We start from the raw sequence: 25,913 nt of genomic DNA on the forward strand, positions 1-25,913 counted from the left end.
CACTAGCAGTACAACTGTAATCAGCATGTAAAATAATACACTAGCAAACTGAGAAACCAAATAGTAAGTCAGTGCTCAATACAATGATTGGAAGAACTATCATGGCTTAATCAAGTGGCTTCAGCTAGCAAATGAACTCACACAAGTTATCCAGTTGCGTCAAACATAAACACAGTTACATGGCCTGTGCTCAACATTTAAATCTTCTCCGCTGAAAGCAGGGTAAGCAAGGCCTATCATTCATCAGTGTGAGCAGAGGAGAAAGAATCCGTCATTCCTAGAATGTTCTAGAATGGTTGAATAAACTATCAGTGGGCAGAGACATCACTGACTGACGTTTGAAAGAATCAAATTTGCCTACAGACATACGACAACATGGCGATTATCTAGATCAGTCATAGCTGAGCTGTGACTACATATCAAAGCAATGATTGAAACAATTGTAACGACTTTAAATGCTATCATCATACTCATAGGAACACATGTGTCGCAACTTACAGTTCATAAATCATCAACACATTTAGAATGAGTACTTACAGTAGAATATGAGGCAGGAAACTGTGCAACGACTGAGCCTGTGGATGCAAGCACAACACCAGTGATTCTGGACAGCCAGACGCCTAACAGCTTTCATTTCAAATTCGAATTTTGAGTTGTGCCACTCCAGTTACCTCAACATGTCAATGGTTGGACACCGTCACTGCAGTGAAAGTGTCAGTTGAAACACTGACAAACAATTAAACTGAAATCAGATATGCTGCTAACTGATTAAAGTTGTTTGTAAGCACAACATACATAATCTGGCAGTGAATGATACATAGATTTAGTTTGATAAATGTTTGGAGCATTTGTTTAGAATGGGCTTTGAATTCAAATTTGGAATGCATTATGAGTGAATCATTGAAGACCAGCGGGTAAGTTGCGAAAAAGGTGACTGCTATACAGCTCATGCGTGAAGCAGTCATTGTAGCCAGCTGAGCACTTGGCAACACACACACACACACACACACACACACACACATGTCTTTTTTGGACTTCACGATGATGATGGGAGTCTCCCGTCGGACCGACGGATGAGTAGGCAGGCAGGCTTATCTGTCGGTGTGTGTCCTCATATGGGAGAAGAGGCCGATTCTGGATACACAGCACTTCCCACAGGTGTTGCAAGGGAAAACGTCTCCAGAAGTTGAGCCCTGCTTCCTTCGCTCACGCTTCTCAATGGCCAGCGTTCTCGTTTTCAAACGTCTTTATGCCACTAGAGCACAGCATCCTCCAGCGAGAGTGGTCAAGGGCATCAGTTTCCCAGGAAGCGAGGTCTATGTCACAGGCTTTGAGGTTTGTCTTCAAGGTGTCCTTGAAGCGCTTGCAGGGTCTTCCAAGTTCGCGGTGGCCTTCCTTCAGCTGGCCATACAAAAGCATCTTCGGGATCCTGCTGTCTGTCATGCAGACAACGTGTCCTGTCCAGCATAGCTGGCTCTGGATCAGCAGGTTTTCGATGCTGGGCAGGCCGCTCCTCTCTAGGACCTAGCCTGGATGCCTGACTAGCACAGGTGCCTTTTTTCTTTCTTTTTTGTGAAGAGGAGTTGTGCAGTTGTACATGGTGTTCTCCGTATCATATACAGAATTAGTTCCTGAATAAGCAGTCGAAAAAACTATGTTAGTGGAGGGTTGGCATAGAGGTAACGCGTCCGCCTAGGAAGAGAGAGAATCTGAGAGCACTGGTTCGAATCCCGCAGTCGCCAGTATTTTCTCCCTCTCAACTAATCAAAACAGAAAAGGGGGAAGGGTGTGAGAGCTGGGGTGGGTGTGGTAAACATGGATCACAATGCAAAAGCAGACAAGCAAGTGACGCATTTCGACCCCGTAGTGTTATGCAGGCAAAACAAAACACTGCTGAAGATGAGGAGACAGTAGCATACTTTGCACACCGCTGTTGATGGCGTCTAGTTTTGAGGAAAGCGGAAAGGGTGTAGGAGTTATCTTTTTTTTATTTTTGTGTGTGTCTGCTCTGTCTTTGGAGCGTGATGATATGAAACTAAACACAGAGAGAGAGAGAGAGAGAGAGATGGGGGGGGGGGGGGGGGGGGTGTTGACGGGGTGGGATGCGTGTGTGTGGAAATACACAGGAAATGAAATTAATGAGTGGGGAAGAAAGACTCTTGGGTCAAAATGCATTGTTGCTTCTATGTCTTGCTTTGTGTCTTCCCGTCTGTGAGCTGAGTCCTGTGGTGTCTTTTTTTAATCAGCTTGGCGCAGCAGAGAGACCTCAGAAAAATAGAAGTCCCTTACCCTGTTTGAACGTCTGCTCGTAATTTATTTACAAGAAAATTACACATTTCGTCTCTCAGTATCTTTTTCTTTACCAGTTGCTGCCTCGCCATCCAGCTGAGCAGAGTGAGGGAGAGTGTGTTGCTTGTCTCCACTGACCCAGCTCACAGCCTGTCCGATGCCTTTGGCCAGAAGTTCTCCACAGAACCAGTACTTGTGGAGGGCTTCACTAACCTCCATGCCATGGTAAATCCTCTGTAGTGGTGGTGGTGGTGATGGTGAAAGTAGAGCATGCAATGAAGGACATTTCTTCTGCCATTGCTGCTGTGTGCACACGTCAAATGATGGGTATGACAAGTCCGGTGTAACAGGCCAGATCTTACCTGGCCAGAGTTTACCCCCATAAGAACTGGCCTGGGCTACATCTTACCCGGGGTATAGTTTGGCCTCGGCCAGTTCTTATCCTCTGGGCCATTTCCTACCCCCTCTCATTTTCTCTGAAATACATCGATATTTGAAGAGTTCCAAGATTAACAACATTAGAAGGAAGGGTATGTGAACTGCGAGGAATATATTCCACGCAGTATTTATTACCAATGGACTTTTATTCAAAACTGGAAAGTAATCAGTGAACTTGTTGCTTGGATAAAATTGTTGTCTTATTTGCAGTTAAAATTTTCGATATTGAACATCTGTTTTAATTGATATTATCTTTGAACATTAAGTTCGTTTCTAGAGACGTTCAGCCGCTCTGATGTACAGTGATTGCTTTTGATGAATTATGCTTAGTAATCTTGAGTTGGAAATAGAAAGAGGTAGACGTAGTGGCACACCACGAGAGTAAGGTTTGTAATATGGCTGTGACTGGGGATGAGTTCTATTTTACAATGGAATGCACAAAGTATAGTGACTTCCGAAACAAGCGTGTGCATGAAAAATATTTGTCTCCGAAGTCGGTTTTCATTTTTGTTTTTTGTTTGTTTGTTTTTTATTTATAGGAAGCAGATGGAAATTGTTAGCTATAAGTACGTTTATCAAATCTGCACATTCAAATGCTAATTGTTATTTGAAACATATTTGCGTTTTCTTATTAAGTTATAGTGTTGAGTATTTGAATGTCTTCTGTTGGGCGTGAAAGTATCATTTGATAGCAGTCCTCCATAAGGAACTGGAGTGAAAGGATGAATAAAACTTTAAACTATATATATATATTTTTTAATAGATAATGAACATGGGAGAAAGAAGAAACTGAGAAGAGAAACAAGAAAGAAAAAGAAGGTATTGAAGAAAGGTATCTCCACTAAAAAAATCAAAGAGCAAGAACAGAGACAAAGAACACACAACACACACACACACACACACACACACACACACACACACTTGCGATCGCGCGCGCACGCTCCATGAAATGATGGTTTAGCGGTTTATTTTGCAGATAATTCGGGGGGTCAGCTTTATGTTCCCCTAAGTCTATGTTCCCCAGAATTTTCCTTCAGTAAGCTACACGTTCTTACAGGACTATATTTCCCCAGGTCTATGTTCCCATGGGTCTATGTTCCCCTAAATTTACGTTTCCTGGGTCTTTGTTCCCCCAGGTCTTTGTTCTTCCAGTCTATATTCCCCCAGGACGATATTCCCCCATAAACGTTTTTGGTAGGCCTATGTTCCCCCAGGTCTATATTAATCCAGGTCTGTGTTCCCCCAGGTCTGTATCCCCCCAAGTCTATGTTCCCCTAAACATATGTTTGTTTAATCATACATACACTTTTGGGTGCTTGTCAGCAGTGGTCAGCAGTAGTCAATGGTCAGCAGTCAGTAGTGGTCAGCGGTGCTCAGTAGTGGTCAGTGGTCTGTAGTGGTCGACGGTGGTCATCAGTTAGTGTTGGACAGTGGTGGTCTGTGGCGGTCAGTAGTGGTCAGTCATGCTCACCGGTAGTCAGTAGTATGTAGTGGTCAGTGGTCGTCAGCAGTGGTCAGTGATCTGTAGTAGTCAGTCGTGGTAAGCAGTGTCAGTAGTTGTCCGCGGTTAGTGGCGTCAATGGTGGTCAGTAGTGGTCCGTATATAGTGGTCAGTGGCTCTCAGCGGTGGTAAGTGGTGGTCAGTGGTGCTCTGTAATTGTGGTCAGCGGTGGTCAGCAGTAGTCAGTGGTTGTCAGTGGTCAGCAGTGGTCAGTAATGGGCAACGGTGGTTATTAGTGGACAGTGATGTCAGTGGTTAGCAGAAGTCAGTGGTCAGTGGTGGTCAGCAGTGGTCAGTGCTGGGCAGCGGTGGTCAGTTGTCAGAAGTGGTCAGTGGTCAGAAGCTGTCAGCAGTGGTCAGTAGTGGTCAGAGGTCAGTAGTCGTAATTGTGGTCAGTATATGGTGGTCAGTGGATGGCTCTGGTCGGTCAGTGGTTAGCGGTTGTAAGTGATCAGTAGTGCTAGTAGTCAGTGGTGGTCAGCTGTCAGTAGTGGTCAGTGTTGCTCAGTAGCGGTCAGTGGTGGTCAGCATTAGTCAGTGGTCATCAGTGGTAAGTGGATGTCATCGGTGGTCAGTGGTCAATAATGGTTAGTGGTTAGTGTATGGCGGCCAACAGTGGTCAATAGTAGTCAGTGGTTAGCGGTGATCAGCAGTAGTCAGCAGTCAGTGGTGGGTAGCAGTGGATAGCGGTCAGCAGTGGTCAGCAGTAGTCAGTGGACTGTAGTGGTCAGTAGTGGTGAGTGGTGGTCACTGGGTAGTGGTTGTCAGTGATCAACAGTGGTCAGCAATGGTCAACGGTCAGTGGTGGTCAGTGGTCAGCAGTGGGCAGTTTGCAGTTAATAAAATCAAAAACAAAAAACCAGGACGTCTTGATAATGCACAAATGTGACAAAACAAAGCAATCTGAAGAATTTGACGTAGTGGTCAGCAGTGGTCAGCAGTGGCAAGTAATAGTCAGTAATGGCCAACAGTATAGTGAAATCCTGCTAAAACGTTGTAATATTGCATACAATGTGATGCAAGCTGAACTCTGATAGTGGTCAGTAGTAGTCATGCAGCGGTCAAACATCTTCAGAGACATAATGTACAAATGCGACAACATAATGCAGTCTGAGTCACTCTTTAACTGTGGTCAACCATGGTCAGCTGTTGGGGAACATAGGCCTGGGGGAACTTAGAGCTAGGGGAATATAGACCTGGGGAAACATAGACATGCTCCCCTGCACTGCATGCCAACTAGGTCACTGTTAACTTCTCTGATGTATGAAAGTGAGCATGATGTGAGCAGGCGTGGCATAGCACGTGAAGGACATACGTGTGTGTCTGTGGGTGGGTGGGGGTGGTGGTGTGTGTGTGTGTGCATGTCTGTATGTGTGAACATAGACGCTAAGGTCAACAACATGATCGCCAAAGCCAGCGCCGCCTTTGGGAGACTCCGTGAGAACGTCTGGGAGCGGAGAGGACTCAGCTCTACCACTAAGCTGAAGGTCTACTGTGCAGTGATCCTTACGCCAGCGAGACCTGGACTGTCTACAGCAGACACGCCAAACAGCTCAGCCTGAGCTGTCTCTGCAGACTCCTCCACATCAGGTCAGAATGTCAGACAGCCGACTGTCTAATCAGCTGCTGTGTCAGAGCAAGCGGTCAGTTGGAGGACAGAAGAAACGCTACCAAGACTGCCTCAAAGCGTCCCTCAAAGTCCTGGGCGTCGACATCAACACGTGGGAGACACTTGCTTTGGACCGTCCAGCTTGGCAGCACAATCACCACAGAAGCCCGTGCAGCTGAAGCCAGGCGCATCACCGAAGCTCACCGAAAGCGTGCTGTGCGCAAGGCCCGAGCAGCATCCACTGCCACAACAGCACCCACTCACTTGTGTCCCACATGTGGGCGAGACTTCAGGGCCCGGATTGGCCTCACCAGTCACCTCTAGACCCACTGCCACTGATCTTCCACCTGACTCTTGAAGCCATGGTCATCTTCTAATCCGAAGGACGAACATCGTCACATCACTTTTTTGACGAACATCACATCACTTTTTTGCATTAATTGCGAAGTGACTTGAGAGTTGGAAGGAGTTATATAAATTCCCACTATCAATATTATTATTATCATCATCATCATTAATGTAAATGTGATACAGACTGGTTGGGTGCGCGAAATGTAGACATGGGGTATATTCCAGCCAGGAGGGGTAACAAATAGCCTAGGCTGGTCCTTACCCGGGGTAAGAACCAGCCAGGGATAAGTTTCGGCCTGTTACACCTGTCTGGGGTTGTTCTTGTGTACCCTATATTTACCTGTGTGCTAGCTGAATTGGTAGGAAAAGCAGCGCTGACTTGAAGTTTAGTACTTTTTAAATGGAGTTACTTATCTTTACTACTGTTTAATACTTTACTTTTCATTTCGAGTAAAAAATCCATCAGTGCAACCATGCATTTATTTTGTATTGTCTGTAGCATATTCAAGACTAAAAGGCTACGCATGTCTTGAATAAAAGTTCATTTGTGTTTACACATTTCTTCTGTCATTGCTGCTGTGTGAACCTGTCAAGTGGTGGTTGTAAGGACAAGTCCGGAACTTATTTTTTTAAGGAAGAGTGTGGGTTTGTTCCTATGTACCTTTGTTGTCAGGTCAGGGGCATAGCCCTTGCTACTGGTACCATGTAACCCAGTACTACCTACCACAAGTCTCCCAACGACGGACCAGGCGGAGGAGGAAACCTTTCACAATGGCTGTGAAGGTGGAAGAGGATGATCAAAGGGCAGGGAAAACTTATCCTTGGCTGGAAGTCCTCCTAGGAGACAGAACTCCAAGGAAAAAACCTGCACCTGCCGAGGCCGTCCTACACGTGGTAGTATCTGCACCTGTGGGACTGTGGGCGGAGAGAGTGGGGAAGGGACTGCACAGAGCTAGCCCTTCAACACCCAGCTTTACCAGCCCTGCGGCGATGGAGAAGTGGTAACGGGGACAGGCAAAGGATGCTGATGACAGTTCCTAGTCACGAGTCTGCACGCAGGCGGCTGTGGGGTGATGGTCGTCCACCGTAGACTGGGGCAGATGCGGCGTCCATATCCTCCCACAGTGTCAGAGCAGCCCTTTTTAGGGACAGCGCTGGTCTCCCCACATGGGGGAAGGGGAGATAAAAGGATCCCTAAACAAAACCTGCCTCGCCTAGTACCTAGTAAGAAACCGCACCTACTTGGATATCCAACACTAGCAGTCGAAAACAACAGAAAAAAAGAACCAGGAGTCATGCCCTGACTGTGGGTGCCTGGAATGTTCGCACCCTTTTTGACAGAGACGACAGACCAGAAAGGCGCACAGCACTCATTGCTAGAATGCTTGATCGCTACCAGGTGGACATAGCAGCCCTGAGCGAAACCAGGTTTGCTGGTGAAACCCAGCTGGAAGAAGTTGGAGGGGGCTACACCCTCTACTGCACTGGGAAGCCAGATGGCACCCCAAGAACCTCAGGCGTGGGCATTGCCATATGAACCAAACTTGCACGACAGCTTGACAGCCTTACACGTGGGATAAACGATAGGCTGATGACCCTGCGTCTGAAGCTGTCCGAAGATCGCTTCTCCACAGTCATCAGCTGCTATGCCCCGACGATGACCAACCCTGATGACATCAAAAAAGCTTTCTACGAGGAGCTCAGCTGCACCATTTCAGCGGTAGTCGGAAAGGACAGGCTGATCATCCTTGGGGATTTCAATGCTCGCGCCGATGCGCACTTCTCCTCGTGGCCAAAAGTCCTAGCACTGCTTTTGTTCTCGCTCTGCGCGCAGCATGGACTGACCATCACCGACACCCTCTTCCAACAAGCGGACAAGTACAAGAACGCATGGATGCACCCCCGCTCCAAGCAATGGCATATGCTGGACTATGTGATTGTCCGGCAGAGGGACAGAGGTGATGTTTCCATTACACGCTGCATGAGAGGAGCAGTCTGTTGGTCGGACCATCGCCTGGTACGCAGCAAGATGAACATCAGATTTGCACGCAAGCTCCAACCAGCCAAGCAGAAACCCCCAGGAAGCTGAACATCCACCGCCTCCCTATCACCAAGGACGTGCTGCAGCAGCAGGTCCAAGCAGCTCTCCAAGAAATTCCTGCATTGCCTGATGTAGAAGAGGTATGGAGCACCTTTAGAGATGCTGTGTACACAGCAGCAGCTGACACACTCGGCTTTGTACAGAGGAGCCACAAAGACTGGTTTGACGAGAACGACTCTGGAATCTCCAAGCTCCTGAACACACTGCATATACGGCATCAGGATCTCATTTCCGATGAAGACTGCCAGAGGAAGAAGAACCAGTTCTTGCAAACCAAGCAACTCGTACAGAAGAGGCTGCATGAGATGAAGAACACCTGGTGGGAGAGAAAGTCCGAAGAACTTCAGTCCGCTGCTGATGCTCACGACATGAAGACCTTCCATATTTGTCTCCAAGCTGTGTATGGACCTAGACTCACAGGATCAACCCCTGTCCGAGCCTTGGACCAGACCACCCTCATGACAGACAAGAAAGACATCCTTGCCCGCTGGGCAGAGCACTTCATCACCGTCCTCAACAGGGACTCGTCCGTATCTGACGAGGTAATTGCAGCTCTCCCACAGCTACCAGTCAATGACTCGCTAGCTGCCCCTCCCACCAAGGCCGAGACCCTGAAGGCCCTGAAGCTGACAACGTCAGGAAAAGCACCAGGAGCGGATGGAATCCAGGCTGACATCTACAAGTATGGATACGGGGTGCTGACAGACAAGCTGACCACCCTGTTCCAGTCTGTCTGGGAGACAGGGGAGGTCCCCCATAATTTCAAGGATGCTTCAATTGTCCACATTTACAAACGGAAGGGAGACAAAACATCCTGCGATAACCACCGTGGAATCCCTCCTCTGCATCGCTGGCAAGACTGGTTGACCATGTCTCTAGCACAGTCATCCCTGAAGCGCAGTGCGGCTTCTGCTCAAGCAGGGGAACATGTGACATGGTGTTTGCCGTATGCCAGATGCAAGAGAAGTGCCTTGAGCAGAACAAGGAGCTCCACATGGACTTTGTAGACCTGACTAAGGCCTTCGACACGGTGAACCGCCGTGGTCTGTGGAAGATCCTCCTAAAGTTCGGCTGCCCAGAGAGCCTAATTCAGCTGATTGCGCCATTCCACGATGGCATGCAGGCGAGAGTACAGGAAAATACTGACATGTCGGATCCGTTCCCTGTGGTAAATGGAGTGAAGCAGGACTGCGTCCTGGCACCCACACTGTTCTCCATTCTCTTCTCTGTCATGCTGATCGACGCCTTGCAAGACTGTGACCGGGGCATCTACATTCAGTTTCGCACAGATGGCAAACTTTTCAACTTGCGGCGACTCCACGCCAGGTTCAGGGTGTTCGAGGCTCTGTTGAGAGAGTTCCTCTTCGCTGATGATTGCGCGCTTGCTGCACACACCCATGAGGACATGCAGTTCATTATGGACAGGTTCTCAACTTCCTGCAGGCGCTTTGGACTCACCATCAGCCTCAGCAAGACCGAGTCCATCTACCAACCAGCTAGCTCACAGAACGCCAGTGCCCCCCCCCCCCCCCGACCCCCCTTTCCCACCTGCAATCAAGATCACACAGAGATCAAGTCAGTCGACAAGTTTTGCTACCTGGGCAGCACCCTATGCAGCAACGGAGCCCTTGATGCAGAAGTGACGCTGCGCATCGCCAAGGCCAGCTCCGCCTTTGGAAGACTCAACAACAGGCTGTGGAACAACAAAGGCATCAGGCTCAGCATCAAAATCAAAACCTACAGAGCTGTTGTGCTGAACACCTTGTACTGCTGTGAAACATAGACGACATATCGCCGTCACATTCAACAACTTGAGCAGTTTCACCAGAGATGCCTACGAAAGATCCTCGGCATAAAGTGGCAAGACAGATTCTTCAGCCTCCAGGTCCTAGAGAGGAGCGGCCTGCCCAGCATCGAAAGCCTGCTGATCCAGTGCCAGCGACGCTAGACAGGACACGTTGTCCGCATGAACAACAGCAGAATCCCGAAGATGCTTTTGTATGGCCAGCTGAAGGAAGGCCACCGCGAACTTGGAAGACCCTGCAAGCGCTTCAAGGACACCTTGAAGACAAACCTCAAAGCCTGTGACATAGACATCGTTTCCTGGGAAACTGATGCCCTTGACCACTCTCGCTGGAGGATGCTGTGCTCTAGTGGCATAAAGACGTTTGAAAACGAGAACGCTGGCCATTGAGAAGCGTGAGCGAAGGAAGCAGGGCTCAACTTCTGGAGACGTTTTCCCTTGCAACACCTGTGGGAAGTGCTGCGCATCCAGAATCGGCCTCTTCTCCCATATGAGGACACACACCGACAGATAAGCCTGCCTGCCTACTCATCCGTCGGTCCGACTGGAGACTCCATCGAACCTTTTATTTACCAGTGAACTAGCTGAAATGGAAGCATAAGCACGCGAAGTTGTGTATCTTTTATATGGGGAAAGCGATTTTTCTTTTCTGTTAAAGTTATTTTCAAATTACGGAAGGTTTGTTTAGTTTTTTATGTGCGCTTGATTTACTCTATCATATTGCAAAAAATGAACTATATATATCGCATACACATACACTATTTTTCAGGAATTTGGTTTAGGTGACAGAAAACCGAAGTTTCCGGAAAACCCCTCAGAGGAAGGTAACACACACACACACACACACACACACACACACACTCTCTCTCTCTCTCTCTCTCGCTGCGGGGGAGTGTGATGTATTTGAAATATGATAGATTGGGATTATCCACTTCTCTGTGGCTGTCACTCGTGTGTGTGTGTGTGTGTGTGTGTGTGTGTGTGTGTGTGTGTGTGTGTGTGTGTGTGTTCGAGTCAAACTTGGCAGAAAGGTTGAGAGCGAGAATCGAGCCCAGACCCTTAAGTACGCTGCATCGGGAGATAAGCGTTTTAACCAATCTGCAGCCTTCCTCCATACAGATCCACAAGACTGATGAAGCACTTGAAAGAATGTCACCCAGATTCTGTCTTCAAAAGCACAGAACCAGTTAAATTACAGTGGATGACTTCACCTGATTCTTTAATAGTTTTGTTACAAATGTCGTGCGGCGCTAGCCTCGTCGCATAAACACTCTGGAGAAACTACGGGGCAATACTTATTTCTCAACATAAAACTGTTTTAGACGGAGCAGGTATTTTAACTATGGTAAAAAAACCTGGTTGTTTCCTTTTCTTTATTGCCACAAGCACAACGACCATCCCTGTGTACTAAAAGAAATACAGCTCTCTAATTATAAATGGTCATAACCAAGTTACGTTCCATAACTTTTACATGATAATGCCAGTTAGAAAATGTTATTATCCAGTAGTTAAAAACTAGCACCTATAGCACGTTCTTGTCAGTTATGAACTCTTGTAATGTGTTATTTGTTAATTAATTCTCTTCAAGTTTACTAACATATCTGTGAGCGCAGAATATCACAATTTATATACATAAGCTATCTTTCAAGTCGTATCCATACAGTCATTAATAATCAGTCATCACAACCAACCTGCTTTGTTCGGAGTTCCACAGGGTTCTGTCTTTGGTCCTATACTCTTCATCATGTACACCAAACCTCTTCAAACACTCATTCTTTTTGTTTCCAATCAATCTTTCGCAGATGACACACAACTTTCTAGAACATGTCACTCTACAGAAATAGGCCATCCAATACAGACTTTACAGTAATGCATCACATATGTCAAATCATAGATGAGAAATCAGAAATTCAAACTAAACGATGATAAAACAGAGGCACTTCTCATTCACTCAAAGCGCTCATTTTCTGGCTTGCCTCAGCCTTCAAGAACCTCAGACATACCTTTCTCAGCATCTGCACGCAATTTAGGGTACATGCTTTCAGATGATATGACACTTGACATACACATCAACCACATTTTTAGGTTAGCATATGCAGCACTCCGACAAATCAGCTCCATTCACCAATATCTAACCACAGGAACTAAAAAGATTTTGGTTTGTACTTGTGTTCTATCTAGATTACATTCTGGAAATGCTCCTCTTGCTGGCTGCCCCAAACACTGTTGACAAACTTTAAAAAGTTCAAAACTCTGCAGCACGACTCACTCTGAAATAAGAAACGTAACCCCCACCCCCCAACCCCCCACACCCATTCGCTTCCATTCACTGGCTCCCCATTCAAGCACGAACACAATACAAACTCTCAGTCCTATGTCACAATTTATTTCACTGATTCTTGTCCTATCTTTCGGATCTACTTTATGTCTATTCACCAACCAGACAGCTCAGTTCTTCAAATGACAAGCCACACTGTCTGTTCCTAATATTCGTACAAAAACTTAAGGTGAACGTTCCTTTTTTTATATTGCCCCTAAACAGTGGAATTCACTACTCCCACACCTCCGTTACACCTGAACACCCGCATTTAATAAAGCACTCAAAACATATCTTTTCAAACTGTACTTTTCTCACTGAAACTTTTCCATCTGCATATGCTTGTTGTGATATTGCTGGATGCGCAGTATGCGTTGATTTGTATGCATTTGTGATGATTTTGGTGTTTTTTTGTGATGCCTGGTTTCTTGGTGTTTATTATTGATTATGGTGAATGTGATGTGCTTTGTTTTGCTAGGATTTGTGCCTGTGTGATTTGAGACTGTGATGGTGCCTGTGTTGATTTACATCATTTTATGTCATTTAGTCTTAAATATGTATATTTTAGCCAGTATCATGTGAGACTGTTGACTTTGTACATATTTTACGTCACTTAGTCTTAAACTTTATTTCATTGTAAAGCGCGATGAGCCCCATCTAAGATAGGGGTACTGCGCTATGCCAGCCTGCATTTTATTATAATAATAATAATTATTATTATTATTATAAGAGTAATATCGCAGATTTTTTTTTACCTTCAACAAGTGACTAATATGAAGTGGCTGACAAAGAAAACAGTTACGATTTATAACACAAAAAAATCCTTTTAAACCTTCATTCTGGAAGTCATGGAACACACTGCACACGGGGAACACAGGACAACAGCCACAAGTGCATGGTGGCCAAACCATGAAAGAAAACTCCCGGTTCTGCGTCAGCACAGGTTCATGATCAACAGGCAGGAGTTGTTTTATTCTGTTCTACTTTTTCTTCGTTTCAGTTTCAACCATTTTGTCGATTGGAATCTTCAGAAAATCGCAAAAAATGGTGGAGAGAAAGTTCGCAAAGTTAAAAAGAACAACAACAGACTGACAGTGCGACAGGAACAAATATTTTGCTTTTATAACAACTGCCCGTTTATACATGGTTTTCAATTTATTCATTTTTGTGCTTTATTCTTTTTATACTGATCCCTTGAGTCCCTGGTACACTAGGTAGTAAATGCGTATTCTGTATTATTATTATTATTATTTTTTTTTTTTTTGCGCAACAGATCACCTTGAAGGTGTTGACGACAATCGCTGCACATTTTGCTGTAGAACCTGTCCAAACTCCATGAAATTCTACTTTTTGTTTTCTGGGAAAAAAAAAACCAAACAAACAAACAAAAAAACACCCCACAAGAGTACTGTTAAAATTGAAATCCTTTGTCTCTTCCATATGCATTTCTTTTCGATAGAACTTTTTTATTGATTGGGAAAAAAGGTCAAGTACTATGGACAATTTACATGTTCTGACGCTGATTTGTATAAGTTATTATTCATTCACTGAGGAAAATTGACTTGCTGATTTGTATTTGCTTGTTTGCTAAAGTTTGCTTTTTCTTTGTATTTGACATCACTTTTTATTGACTCACTTGTGTAAACAAAGTGAATCTACGTTTTAACCCGGTGTTCGGTTGTCTCTGTGTGTGTGTGTGTGTGTGTGTATGCGTGTGTGTCTGTGTGTGGTAAACTTTAACATTGCCTTTTTCTCTGCAAATACTTTGTCAGTTGACACCAAATTTGGCATAAAAATAGGAAAAATTCAGTTCTTTCCAGTCGTTTTGTTTAAAACAATATTGCACCTCTGGGATGGGCACACACAAAAAAGGAGAAAAAAAGAAGCCAAATTATATGCAAGTTGAATTTACTGTTATATTTATATTTTTTTTATTCTCTAAACTTGGCACTTTGATCTGATATTCTGACACAACAAGAAAAGCAGTCATTTTTATCATTTTTTGTTCAAACAGGAAATTCTTTTGCTAAGCATGGAAGTTTTATTTATTTTGCATGTCTTTGGTGCAGATTGTAAAAAAGGGAAATTAATCTGTAAGTAATGCTAAGGGGCTTAATTTGCTTTAAACTGATCTTTCTCATCTTAAACACTACATTTTGAAATTATACTCAATACATAAAAAGCTTGTGTGTTTTACTCTCAGTGTACAGGGCTTTCACTATGTTCATTCACCCAAGTGGTCTTTTTCGGAAAATACTGAAATTAGTACGACGAGTGGACTTTATAGATCTATTGGCTGAGCCCTGAAGGTCATGGGCAAAAATCAACTGCATACTCATATTTATACATATTCAAAGCGCGTGCTCATATTCTTCGCGAACGCGAACGACGCCATTTTGTTTCAAGTTGTTGACCTGCCCGTTCAATCCTATATTCAATTGACAATACACAATAACATGTGATAAAAAGTTGGAGAAGGAGACCGTTAAATATTTATTCAGAGAAAGATTTGTGAACACCTCATCACTTACTGGATTATGCCCCAAACTGCCATAAAAATATCCACAGAATCAGTTGGAATTCACAGTTAAAGATAATAAACCATGAGAGTTAATACCCTTGAATCGATGAAACGTAAAAATTTCTTGACGTTTCTCAAAATGAAGTCCTTTTCACTTCATACGACGTTTAGAAGTACTTGTACTTGGCTCTACATGTTATAAAACTAGAATGAACATAAAAGAGAAATTGAATCAACCCTGTCAAGCGGGTGTAACTTAAACTTGTACATCTATCTAGATCCAGAGAAAACGGCTAAATGTTGCAGTGTGATTGCGGCGATAGCCACGTCTCCTTTACCGCGGACTTAAAAAGAATTTTTAATTGCCCTTAAAGATTTTTTCGAATGCCCAAGATACACCAGAATAATATGATTTAAACAGCGTTCTCACTGCGAATATCTCAATCGGTTTATTGCCCTTTAAAAAAGCATGTTTAAATATTATATTTTTGAACGTTAGCTAAGATAGTGTAATGCGTAAGACAGTTTCTTCTCACCCGAACACGCGGGGTTCGCATCTGTCGTTAGGACTCTCTTTTCTTTTCTTTTCTTTTAACCAGAAGCTTTATAATAACAAATACAGAACACATTTTAACGATTACATTTAAAACAAGAAAGGCAAGGCCTTCAAGACTCACTTGTGATACACTTTAAAAAAAAATCCAAGCTTTTTATGTATTGAGTATAATGCATTTACTGTTATATTTATATTTTTTGTATTCTCTAAACTTGGCACTTTGATCTGATATTCGACCCAACAAAAGATCTGTCATTATTATCATTTTTTGTTCAAACAGGAACTTCTTTTGCTAAGCATGGAAGTTTTATTTATTGCAAACGTTTTGGTGTAGACAGTAAAACAAGGGAAATTACTCTGCTGGGGAACTTAGTTTGCTTTAAACTGATCTTTCTCATCTTAAACATTACATTTTGAAATTATACTCAATACATAAAAAGCTTGGATTTAAAAAAAAAAGTGCATCACAAGTGAGTCTTGAAGGCCTTGCCTCTCTTGTTTCAAAATGTAATGTTTCAGATGAGAAAGATCAGTTTAAAGCAAATTAACTCCACTAGCATTACAGAGTAATTTCCCTCTTTTACTATCTGCACCAAAACGTTTGCAAAATAAATAAAACTTCCATGCTTAGCAAAAGAAATTCCTGTTTGAACAAAAAATGATAATAATGACTGCTCTAGCTGTTGGGTCGAATATCAGATGAAAGTGCCAAGTTTAGAGAATACAAAAAATATAAATATAACAGTAAATGCAGTTGGCATATAATTAGGCTTCATTCTTTATTTTTTTGTGCCCATCCCAGAGGCGCAATATTGTTTTAAACAAAACGACTGGAAAGAACTGAATTTTTCCTATTTTTATGCCAAATTTGGTGTCAACTGACAAAGTAGTTGCAGAGAAAATGTCAATGTTAAAGTTTACCACGGACACACAGACACACACACAGAGACACACACACACACACACACACACACACAGAGACAACCGAACACCGGGTTAAAACATAGACTCACTTTGTTTACACAAGTGAGTCAAAAAAGAAAGTGCATCACAAGTGAGTCTTGAAGGCCTTGCCTCTCTTGTTTCAAAATGTAATGTTTCAGATGAGAAAGATCAGTTTAAAGCAAATTAACTCCACTAGCATTACAGAGTAATTTCCCTCTTTTACTATCTGCACCAAAACGTTTGCAAAATAAATAAAACTTCCATGCTTAGCAAAAGAAATTCCTGTTTGAACAAAAAATGATAATAATGACTGCTCTAGCTGTTGGGTCGAATATCAGATGAAAGTGCCAAGTTTAGAGAATACAAAAAATATAAATATAACAGTAAATGCAGTTGGCATATAATTAGGCTTCATTCTTTATTTTTTTGTGCCCATCCCAGAGGCGCAATATTGTTTTAAACAAAACGACTGGAAAGAACTGAATTTTTCCTATTTTTATGCCAAATTTGGTGTCAACTGACAAAGTAGTTGCAGAGAAAATGTCAATGTTAAAGTTTACCACGGACACACAGACACACACACAGAGACACACACACACACACACAGAGACAACCGAACACCGGGTTAAAACATAGACTCACTTTGTTTACACAAGTGAGTCAAAAAAGAAAGTGTATCACAAGTGAGTCTTGAAGGCCTTGCCTCTCTTGTTTATATGTTGTGTGCAAAAGATATGTGTGTGTACTGTTTCAGTGCCTCCAGGGGTCACGTAAGATACCTTTATTGCCTTTGTCTCTTGCCTTGGCGACTTCTTGAATAGTGGGATCTTAGCTCTGGTTCAATATTTGTTTAACGTTTACCTTGTTCCTACCGCGCGCGCGCGCGTGTGTGTGTAAAGGGCGAGTGAAGGGGACGGAGGCCGGATCATTAGGCCTACTTTGCAATCTTTTCCAATTCCGTCTCCAGAACTCTTCTTCAAGACAATGTGCGATGCATACCCGGACCCAGAAGTCCTCCCTGGATATGAAGAAATGCTTGGCATGACCATGTTTTGGAGGTACGTGGCTAATTTCGTTCTTCTTGTCTTTGATGCTGAACTAAAGCATTGTTCAATTAAGTGTAAAGAATGCTGAACTGGAACAAATAGACGTGGTTATAACACGTATTAATGAATAACAAAAGGACCCATGCTTCTTCACGAGTGATGGGAAAATGATTACTCATTTATCCTATCAACACAGTTCGCATTTGAACCATGTGTACTGTGTTACGTATCAATTACTTTAAGCCGTCATTACCTTTCAGTAGAGCAGCGACAAAAAATCGAACAGGTGGAGACGGGAGGCTGAGTGGTGTGTGTGTGAAGGTGTTTTTGTTTTTATTATTGTTCTTTTGGGTTGTGTCTCACTGACACAAAAAATCTATTTAAAAGAAAAAAAAGAGAGTATAATAACATAATCAATTTACACAGTTACGCTCAGCATATGAAACATGCTTCAGCAAGTCCAGAATGGAGTGCATGCAACTATATAATTCCTTTAGTTGGCAGATCGTGTTCATCCTCTCTCTCCCTCTCTCTCTGCCTCTACCTTTGTCGCCTCCCTCGCACAGACACATACGGAATATCATATACATTCAACCTGATATACACGAGCGTACATACATGCACACAAACATAATCCCGTCCACACTGTGACGCATGCATGCAGATATACGCGCGCCTACGCGAGCGTACGTGGACGCACACGCGCAAACACTCACATATACACGCAGTACGCACGCAAGCACATATACACACGCGCACGCGCATATACATGTTCATACACACACACTCATGTACACATACGCTCACGCAACCTCACATGCGGACACAGCCTATACTTCACAACACTATATTACACCGTACACAACACAGTACATATTACACACCACACACAACACTGCGCCGCACCAGATGTGTAAGATGTGTGTGTTTTCAGCCTGATCCGGTCACTGAAGTATTCAGTGGTGGTGTTTGACACTGCCCCGACCGGCTACACCCGCCGCCTCATCTGCTATCCTCTTCTGTTTGAGGAACTCATTGATAAGTCATCAGGACCGATTCCGCAGCTCTCGTTTTTCCTCATGCGCAAGGTGTGTGCATAACCCCCACCCCCACCCCCCGCACCCCCCTCCACCCCCCCCCACCCCCCTCCATCCCCCGCTACTCCCTCTCCCCTGTCGCGCCCAAGTGGGAAGTCAGGGAATTCGTCAGCAACAAATAGTAGACGGATCCATCGTCATCCCCTCCTCCATCATCATCAATATAAACAAAAACAGTCTCAGAGTATGTGGCCTTTCATGCCCTGTTCTCATGGTGACCTCAGTTTCGATACCCCTCCACTTCTGTGCTTGGGGTGAGTCCTGTCAATGTCTTAAGTGTCGGCAGATTCATGGGGGGCTGTTGTTTGAGGGACGTGGTGGCGGTCTCCACTCTGGGAGGGACGCTCGCTCAGTCTGGCTCCGCGACTAAGCCATTATTGTCGTTAGTAGGGGGCTTAGTAGGTGGTGTCCTAAGTACGTTAAATCAGAACAGGCACCACTGAACACCACCGAAGTGACTCAGCAGCAGTGCAGGGTCTCCTCTGGTGTGTGGCCTCCTGGCGACCTAACATCGATGGTTCCCTGCGGACTGCCGACGCAGGAACTGTGACGGACGAACCCGGGTGTAGCCGTGTATGGGGGAATCTAAATGAGCGGCGTGGGAGTAATGCCACTGAAACGGTGCAAATGATGGGGTAGCAAAAAAAAAAGTAGACGGATCCTTCTAGAAATTACGTTCGAAAAATGTCCTCTTTGTTCTCTCTGTGTGTGTGTGTGTGTGTGTGTGTGTGTGTGTGTGTGTGTGTAACGCAGCATGCTTGTTCTTTCTTATTGTCTAACTTTCTGTATTTGTGGGTTTTTTTCTAGAATTCCCACCTTTCTCCCTCCCTACCCCTTTCTCTGTATTTAACAAATGGGCATTTTTATCATGCTTACGTAATCAGTTAATATTTCATTTCTTTATTCATTGGCGTCCATGTGTCCTGTTGTGCTGAATGACCCTGATTAGAGGTATGTGTGGTAAGCTGCACTCTGAGACACCTTGGACTGGTTTGTCCATTACCCCCGAAAACGGAGTATGGCTGCCAACATGGCGGGGTAAAAAACGGTCATACACGTAAAACCCCACTCATGTACATACGAGTGAACGTGGGAGTAGCAACCCACGAACGAAGAAAAAGAAGAAGGGTTGTCCACAGCTTTGAGCAAAATGAGGTCGTGGGTGAAGCGGCTGGCTAATCGCCAAGTTTCTTCTTCCTGCACTTCGCCCCCATCCCTGTCCCGTTCATTTGTCCTGAAAGTTCCCTGTCAGTCATCCTCTTTCAAGAGCCAGACGATGTGTGCGTGTGCATTTCAGATAGCGTTGTATGTGTGACAATTGGAATGATAATTGCAAACAAATTAAATACATATATTTTTAATTCATGGTCACCGCCACCCCCACCCCCCAACACACACACACACACACACACACACACACACACACACACACAGTAACCACGCGCGCGCATAAGACCCACACACAGGATCATCTTGACTGAGAGAAAGAGAGAGAGAGAGAGAGAGCGTGTGTTTACCAATCATTTCTTTGCAAAATGTTTAGTCTTTTCTGATTGTGTGTTGTGTCATTCCACAGTGCCTTCCTCATATCATGAACTGTACGGCTGTCCAACAGGTACTCAGAATGTTTGGTGGTGAAGAGGTCGACGACAATATGTCCACCATCCCTTGGAGAGAAATGTTTGGTAAAGTGACCAGTCATCTCAGAAACCCTGTAAGAGCCAGTCCTTCAGAAGATTTTTTCCCCATTTAACTCTTAAAACTGTTTTAGGGCCCACAATGGCAGAATTAACCACAACATTAGCGAAACAAATAATTAAGGAACAGCAGCATAGTAATTTCACGAATATGAAGATAATTGTATTTTGTTTGGTTGCCTAATTCAAGTTAATCTTTCCAAACTAGACGCCAGTTTACAACGGTGACAACATGCAGCATTATCACTGATATTTGTCACTATTCTTTGAGGAGTGGAGGAAGATAAGATAGGATAAGATAAGATAAGAATAACTTTATTATCTCCAACTGGAGAAATTTGGTCAGGTGCATTATCACAACATAGACAAGTAAACAACATGGGACCATAACTGTAAAAGCCAACAACAGCCCCTACAAATATTACGAAGATACAAATGTAAAAAATATCACATACATCGTTTCATACATACATCCACACACTGCAGGTAATAACTAGTATTCTTAATGTAAAAACAGAAAGAATTAAGAAACATTATTTGAATATAATTATAAACATAGCCTACTATACTGCACATTGATTATAATAGACAGATAAGATAAGAATAAAGATGAATTGCGGAAAACCACAACCAGATAATCAGCACACACCCGCACCCCCGACCCCCTACCCCACCCACCCCACACACGCGGATAACTTGATTAAACAAGAGTAATAAACATATGTTCTCAAATAAAAGCATTTCACATATTCGCTTTTAAAAACATTGCAGTTAATTATTACATCGTAATTATTAAACAGAAATATATTTAGAATATGGGCGTTAGCATTAGACATATTCCATTGTACATTCATCCTGCATATTGCACATTATTCTTCCTACATATTGCACATTCATTATAACCAATTGTCACGTTTTAAGCTCAGTAAACACACACACACACACACACACACACACACACACACACACACACACACAGTTCTCAAGAATTTAAAAGGTGGATTGAACGTGGAATAAAAGTCTTCAGAGCTCTGGATTTCAACTTAAAAGTTCTGTAGCGTCGTCCTGATGGCAATAGCTCATAATACTTTGCTAAAATATGGGTGTCGTCAGTTGCTATCTGCCTGCTTTTTTTAACCACTCGACCTTCATACAGCTCTTGCATACTAGCTTGTTTCACTGCCACAGTTTTACTGCATACACTCATGACATCGTTCAAAACACGCTTACTCCTCACTCCCAAACTTCCATACCAGCACATAAATGAAACTGTAAGCACGGACTCGATACAACATCGATAATAACTTTGAAGAATATTTGAATTTATACCAACATTTCTAAGCTTCTGTAAACAAAAAAATCTAGATTGACATTTCTTATGAATGGAATCAACATTTCTGTCAAAAGTCAGCTTATTGTCTAAGATGGTCCCTAAATATCTATATTCATTGACCCTCTCCACTGTTTGACCATCAATAACAAGGTTAGCTACAGGCAAGGGGTCTTTCCGAAAATCTATTAACATTTCTTTTGTTTTCAATACGTTGAGATCCAGATAGTTTTTCTCACACCAGGAACAGAACTTTTTAATTTCACTGAAATAAATAGCATCAGAGTTGGACAGATCTTCAATTGCTGAAATCATCAGAATATTTTATGATAGGAGTTTCCTCCGTGCCTCTGCAGTCATTTGTGTACAGTGTAAAAAGAACAGGGGACAGCACTGTACCTTGGGGTGCACCAGTAGAAGTAGATTTTAGAGAAGAGTGGGCAGAATGAGAGCGAACGGACTGAGTTCTATTGAGAAATAAACTTACTATCCAAAGAGTAAGCTTCGGATCAACATCCATGCCTAGCAGTTTGAGTTCAAGGAGATGAGGTTGTATTGTGTTAAAAGCAGAAGAGAAGTCAACAAAAAGGATACGAACAAAAGATCCCGTGTTATTCAAATGAAGGAAAGCATTATGAAGGAGAGTTAGGATAGATTCCCCCCACACATTACTGTAATAAAGTAACAACAAACACATGGAAAGTATAGCCTATGATCGAAATTCAGATTTATCTAGGTATTTGTTCGCGAGTCATCTCGACTTCACTGGACTGAGTACTGTGAACTGCTGGCACTGCGACTGTGGCAGACGAACCAGAGAGAGAGAGAGCTTGATATTATCAGTCTCAGTTGGTAATCCATTGAAACGGTTCATGAAATGCATTGCAAGGTAAAGGTTTGGTTGTTGTTTTTTTTAGCTAAGAGAAGTATAACAGGTTGTTTGCATCCATTGTGAATAGCCCCTCAATAGTCCCTCAATCCACACAAACAGTCGAAATCTGTGCCCTTGTGTTCTCTCTTCTTAGCTACTAGTACACGTGTTTACTCACAACACACAGACACACGCACGCACGCACACACCCACGCACGCACACGCAGACACAGACACCCCCCTCTCCCCCTCGCCGCCCCCCCGCCCCCCCCCCCCCCCCCCCCCCCCCCCCCCACACACACACCTTCCCTTCAACGGTCAAACACTTAACAACTTTTTAGGGTCAAAGACCTAGTCAACAGCAAACAAACATTTGACAAGATTCCGTTAATCATTCCCAGGACAAAACCACATTCGTTGGAGTGTGCATTGCCGAGTTTTTGTCACTGTACGAAACGGAACGGTTGATGCAGAAGCTGACGGTCTATGGCATCGACTCTCATAACCTGGTGGTCAACCAGCTCCATTTTTCCACACCACGTGACGACCAGGCGTGCCCATTCTGCAGCTCACGGCGGACCATGCAGATTAAATACATGGAACAGGTGAATCTTTGTGACTGATGGAACAGACAAGATGATATGTTAAACAGATAGGTAAATCATTCTGACTGGTGGTCCAGAGTTATTGACTCACTTGTGTAAACAAAGTGAGTCTATGTTTTAACCCGGTGTTCGGTTGTCTGTGTGTGTGTCTGTGTGCCTGTGTGTCCGTGGTAAACTTTAACATTGACATTTTCTCTGCAACTACTTTGTCAGTTGACACCAAATTTGGCATACAAATAGGAAAAATTCAGTTCTTTCCAGTCATCTTGTTTAAAACAATATTGCGCCTCTGGGATGGGCACAAAAAAAAAAAGAATGAAGCCTAATTATATGCAAACTGCATTTACTGTTATATTTATATTTTTTGTATTCTCTAAACTTGGCACTTTGATCTGATATTCTGACCCAACAGGTAGAGCAGTCATTATTATCATTTTTTGTTCAAACAGGAATTTCTTTTGCTAAGCATGGAAGTTTTATTTATTTTGCAAACGTTTTGGTGCAGATAGTAAAAAAGGGAAATTACTCTGTAATGCTAGGAGAGTTAATTTGCTTTAAACTGATCTTTCTCATCTTAAACATTACATTTTGAAATTATACTCAATACATAAAAAGCTTGGATTTTTTTTTTTTTTTTTTTTTTTTTTAAGTGTATCACAAGTGAGTCTTGAAGGCCTTGCCTCTCTTGTTTTTCAAATTGTGAGCGCAAGGATAAAAATAGTGTGATCTGTCGCGAAATATTTTGATGATGTTACTGGTCGTAAACATTTATTTGAATCTATTATTTAAAAAAAATATGACCGAAAATGAATCGCGCTCATATCATACTCTGAACAAAATAGCTCCAAAATGAAATTTAAAAACGCTGTGCAAATGTAAGATCTTTTATGGAAATAATTCAAATTGATGTCTAAGCCGTGATTTTTGGAATGTTGTTAAACTTTAAAAGAAGATTCTTTCCTTTGAAATGCACCGGACAGTCAAATCAACACAACCAATTACATCAGCAGCAGCAACAATCATACATGACCATATTTCAATAACACCTCAGTTATCTTCAGTTGTTCCGTGATACTGGTTACAATTATCTTTTTTATGATATTATGCCAAACACATCACAGTATCGTATTACGTTCACAAATGCACAATAATAAACACAATATATGCAGAAGAGGACACACAATAATAAACACAATATATGCAGAAAAGGACACACAATAATAAACACAATATATGCAGAAGAGGACACACAATAATAAACACACTATATGCAGAAGAGGACACACAATAATAAACACAATATATGCAGAAGAGGACACACAATAATAAACACAATATATGCAGAAAAGGACACACAATAATAAACACACTATATGCAGAAGAGGACACACAATAATAAACACAATATAAGCAGAAGAGGACACACAATAATAAACACAATATATGCAGAAAAGGACACACAATAATAAACACAATATATGCAGAAGAGGACACACAATAATAAACACAATATATGCAGAAAAGGACACACAATAATAAACACAATATATGCAGAAAAGGACACACAAAAGAAGAAGAGAAAAAGCCTTACTTGTGTGTAGAGGGGGTCAGCTCTATGTTCCCCCAGCTCTGTGTTCCTCCTAATTTTCTTTCAGCCAGGTCTATGTTCCCCTAAAACGTTTTTGGTAGGTCTATGTTCCCCCAAGTCTGTGTTCCCCCAGATTTGTATTTCCCTAAGTCTTTGTTCCCCCAGGTTCCCCACTGCTGACCATTGTTGACCATAATTCAAAAATGCTCCGACTGCATTATGTTGTCACATCTGTGCATTATAATGTCATGAAGGTGTTCGACCGCTGCTTGACCACTATCAGAGTTCAACTTGCATCACTTTGTATGAAGTATTGAAACGTTTTAGAAAACGCTCACCATTAATTGACCGCAATTAACTACTGTTGGCCATTACTGACCATTACTTGCCACTGACCACTACTGACAACTACATAAAAATCTTGAGATTGCATTGTTTTGTTACATCACATTTGCGCATTATCGTGACGTCCTTGTTTATTGTTAACTGTAAACTGGCCACTGCTGACCACTGACCACTACTAACCAGTGATCACCACTGACCACTGCTGACCACCACTGACCACTGCTGCCCACCACTGACCGCTGCCTACTGCTGATCACGTACCGCCGCTACTGACCACAGCTGGCCACAACTGACCACTGACTACAGGTGACAACAACTGACCACTACTTACCATTGACTAATGCTGACCACCACTAACCACTACTGACAGCTGACCACTGTTGACCACCACTGACCACTAGTACTGCTGATCACTTACAACCGCGAACCACTGACCGACCAGAACCAACTACTGACGACTGTATTCTGACCACTGATTACTATTGACCACTGCTGACAACTGTCCATTAATGACCACAGCTGACCAATATTGACCACTGACACCACTTACCGCTATTGATCTCCGCAGCCCACCACTGACCACAGCTGACCAATACTGACCACTGACACCACTTACCGCTGTTGATCTCCGCTGCCCACCACTACTCACTGCTGACATCCACTTACCATTGACCACCGCTGGTCACTGTTGACCACCACTGACTACCGTTGACCACTGCCTTCTGCTAACCATTGACCCCACTGACCACTACTGACAACCGCTGGCCACCACTGACCACTGCTGACCGCTGACTACCGCTGACCACCACTGACCACAATCACAGAGCACCATTGACCACAACTTACCACTGCTGAAAACCACTGACCACTGACTACTATTGACCACTACTGACCACTGATGT

The 25,913-nt window shown here is 43.2% G+C and overlaps 1 protein-coding gene across 3 annotated transcripts in view; it reads left to right on the forward strand.

Moving 5' to 3' along the window:
• Nucleotides 1–25,913, forward strand: part of LOC143295362 (ATPase ASNA1 homolog) — an 89,758-nt gene that overhangs the window by 58,251 nt on the left and 5,594 nt on the right. For 2 of the 3 annotated variants that reach the window (XM_076607018.1, XM_076607017.1), the window contains exons 2-7: nt 2,367–2,514; nt 10,863–10,917; nt 17,400–17,490; nt 18,413–18,566; nt 20,191–20,289; nt 22,875–23,078. In XM_076607018.1, the coding sequence (XP_076463133.1) occupies nt 2,367–2,514; nt 10,863–10,917; nt 17,400–17,490; nt 18,413–18,566; nt 20,191–20,289; nt 22,875–23,078 (751 nt within the window). The remainder of the gene's footprint in view (nt 1–2,366; nt 2,515–10,862; nt 10,918–17,399; nt 17,491–18,412; nt 18,567–20,190; nt 20,290–22,874; nt 23,079–25,913) is intronic. The other variant, XM_076607019.1, reaches the window with a different exon arrangement.

The sequence above is a fragment of the Babylonia areolata genome, chromosome 20 (assembly GCF_041734735.1).
Source record: "Babylonia areolata isolate BAREFJ2019XMU chromosome 20, ASM4173473v1, whole genome shotgun sequence".
In the NCBI taxonomy this organism is placed as follows: domain Eukaryota; kingdom Metazoa; phylum Mollusca; class Gastropoda; order Neogastropoda; family Buccinidae; genus Babylonia; species Babylonia areolata.